Consider the following 2,681-nt stretch of genomic DNA (forward strand, 5'->3'; position numbering starts at 1 on the left):
ATATATATACAGATATTAGGGTTATAATAAACTATGTTCATATATATATATACAGATATTAGGGTTATAATAAACTATGTTCATCTATATATATATACATATATTAGGGTTATAATAAACTATGTTCATATATATACAGATATTAGGGTTATAATAAACTATGTTCATCTATGTATACACAGATATTAGTTTTATAATAAACTATGTTCATATATATACAGATATTAGGGTTATGATAAACTATGTTCATATATATATACAGATATTAGGGTTATAATAAACTATGTTCATATAATTTAAAATACTCAGTTTTTTTTACATTATTTCAATTCACTTACCCTTATTCTAGTCACAATTCTTATTTACTTCAAATGCTTTTGTCGATTACATCACCATGAATTCCGAAGTTAATGTCATCATTTCGAGTGTCAAACATTTGACAGGCTCTATACCACAGTTTGAGGTGCTGTCGACCTGATGGGAGATTTGTCTACAAAGAGATATTAGTTACAATATACTGTGTTCATCTGTATACAGATATTATAGCTATAAAAGACTGTATTTATCTATATACAGATGCTAGTTATAATAAACTCTGTTCATCTATATACAGATATTAGAATTATAATACATTGGGCTAATTTCCATCCAGATGTTAGAGTTGTAATACACTGTATTTTTATCTATATGCAGGTATTAAAGTTTTAACACTGTGTTTATCTGTTTTAATTTTGATTATTATATCTAGTGTTAATGTTGTACAGTATGCATTTTTTTTATAAGCATGACTTCCTGTTGTCAGAGCCATAGCTAGGGGAGGGGCAATTGCCCAGGGTGCAGTCTGAGCACTAAACCAGTTATTCAATAATTCATGCAGCACTATACAGACTGGAGGGCAAATAAAAAATTGACCATTTGAACTTATCATCCAAATTAAGCAAGATAACTTGCTTCACTCCTTGTTCTTGAACTACGGTACCAACTGCTGGAAGCATGGTCAACAGCATAATAGGGTTTTTACTGTTAGGTTAGGTTATAAAGTAAAGCAAAAACTGAAATTTATTACAATTAAATGCAGAACATTGATTTGTTTGTTAATTCATTTATGTTCTAGTAATTATCTTTAAAAATATATATATTAACTATCCTATGTTATGAAAATACTTGATTTTGATGGAATAGCAACCATGAATAACAAATTTGTTCTGCCAGTGTGTACTATGGAAAGGTTAGGCAGATCTAAGGTCCAGTACACAATATGGAACCTCTGAAGACTAACGAAGAAGGGGGGCACATTTCGTGAAACTTGCCCAGGGTGCAAAAATAAATGGCTACAGCACTGCCTGTTGTATTAACATTTTTCTTGTTGTAAGTGTTTCCAACTTTTTTCTCTTGATCTCTATTTTATCTATTTCTTTACTCAAAGGTAATTAGATAAAATATTTTGAACATTTCAAATTTTTAGCTGTTTTCTATAATATCCCAAATTTGCTTTATCTTAGCTTGTATTAGACAGAATCCGCAAGAGCGTTCTGGAAATAGTTGAAAGAAAAGGTGATTTCGCGAAAGCATTCTTCAAGTTTGTCATTAAGTATAAATTGTGGTGGATGTCCAAAGGCTTTAGGACACCATTATTGGACAGGTAGGTTGCATACTTCACAGTTCAAAGAAGACATTATAATTGATTATGTTAGTTGTATACTTCTCTAATCAAAGTAAGATTCCATTATTGGATGTGTAAGTTGCATACTTCACTATTGAAAGTAAGATGCCATTATTGACTGTGTAAGTTGTATACTTCACTAATCAAAGCTAAGGTGCCATTATTGGCTGTGTAAGTTGTATACTTCACTAATCAAAGTAAGATGCCATTATTGGCTGTGTAAGTTGTATACTTCACTGTTCAAAGTAAGATGCCATTATTGGCTGTGTAAGTTGTATACTTTACTGTTCAAAGTAAGATGCCATTATTGGCTGTATAAGTTGTATACTTTACTGTTCAAAGTAAGATGCCATTTTTGGGTGCTTAAGATGCATAATTTATTAGCTAAACTTGGTAAGTGAATTAAAGTAACAGCATTATAGAAATATTTATACAGTTTCTAAACTAGGTAACTAACTAGGTTGAAATATTTAATATACAGGATAGCTTTTTAATGTTCTCAGTTAAACAATACAACTTTGTAATTTTAGCAAGTAAATGGGTGAATGGAAGAGCTCTGTAAAGTACTAAAACGTTACTTTCTGTAGTTTGTATAGTACTGAAACACTTGACTGTCAATAGTTTGTACAGTAGTACCACACGTGAACATCTCTAGCTTAGTTTTAAAACTCCTACTTCTGTTCAGTACAGTACTGGTAACAGTACAGTGTCTGTTTTAAAATACTACTATTAAACATATCCTAACAAGTTCTCTATTTTTCTATGTTCAGGATTGTGTTTAAGAGTGTCAGGCAGCTGATTGGAGGAAGATTAAAGTTTGTAGCCTCTGGTGGAGCCCCTCTTTCTCCTGACACTCATGACTTCATACGCGTTTGTCTGTCAGTTACAACATTCCAAGGCTATGGCTTAACAGAGACCACAGCAGGAGCTACTACTATGGCATGTAGGTTATCGTTGTTCCTAATAATACTGATAGTTAGGAGTTCTGTTCAAATTATGATGCATACATGTAACTGTG

General features: G+C 31.6%; 1 protein-coding gene across 1 annotated transcript in view; it reads left to right on the plus strand.

Moving 5' to 3' along the window:
- LOC106476686 (long chain acyl-CoA synthetase 8-like) overlaps positions 1-2,672 on the plus strand; it is a gene marked incomplete at its 3' end in the record, with an annotated part of 15,716 nt that extends 13,044 nt beyond the window's left edge. The window contains exons 7-8 of the mRNA XM_013937321.2: positions 1,503-1,642; positions 2,434-2,672. Of these exons, the coding sequence (XP_013792775.2) occupies positions 1,503-1,642; positions 2,434-2,672 (379 nt within the window). The remainder of the gene's footprint in view (positions 1-1,502; positions 1,643-2,433) is intronic.
- Positions 2,673-2,681: the final 9 nt, after the last annotated feature.

The sequence above is a fragment of the Limulus polyphemus genome, unplaced genomic scaffold (genome assembly GCF_000517525.1).
Source record: "Limulus polyphemus unplaced genomic scaffold, Limulus_polyphemus-2.1.2 Scaffold11232, whole genome shotgun sequence".
Classification (NCBI taxonomy): Eukaryota; Metazoa; Arthropoda; class Merostomata; order Xiphosura; family Limulidae; genus Limulus; species Limulus polyphemus.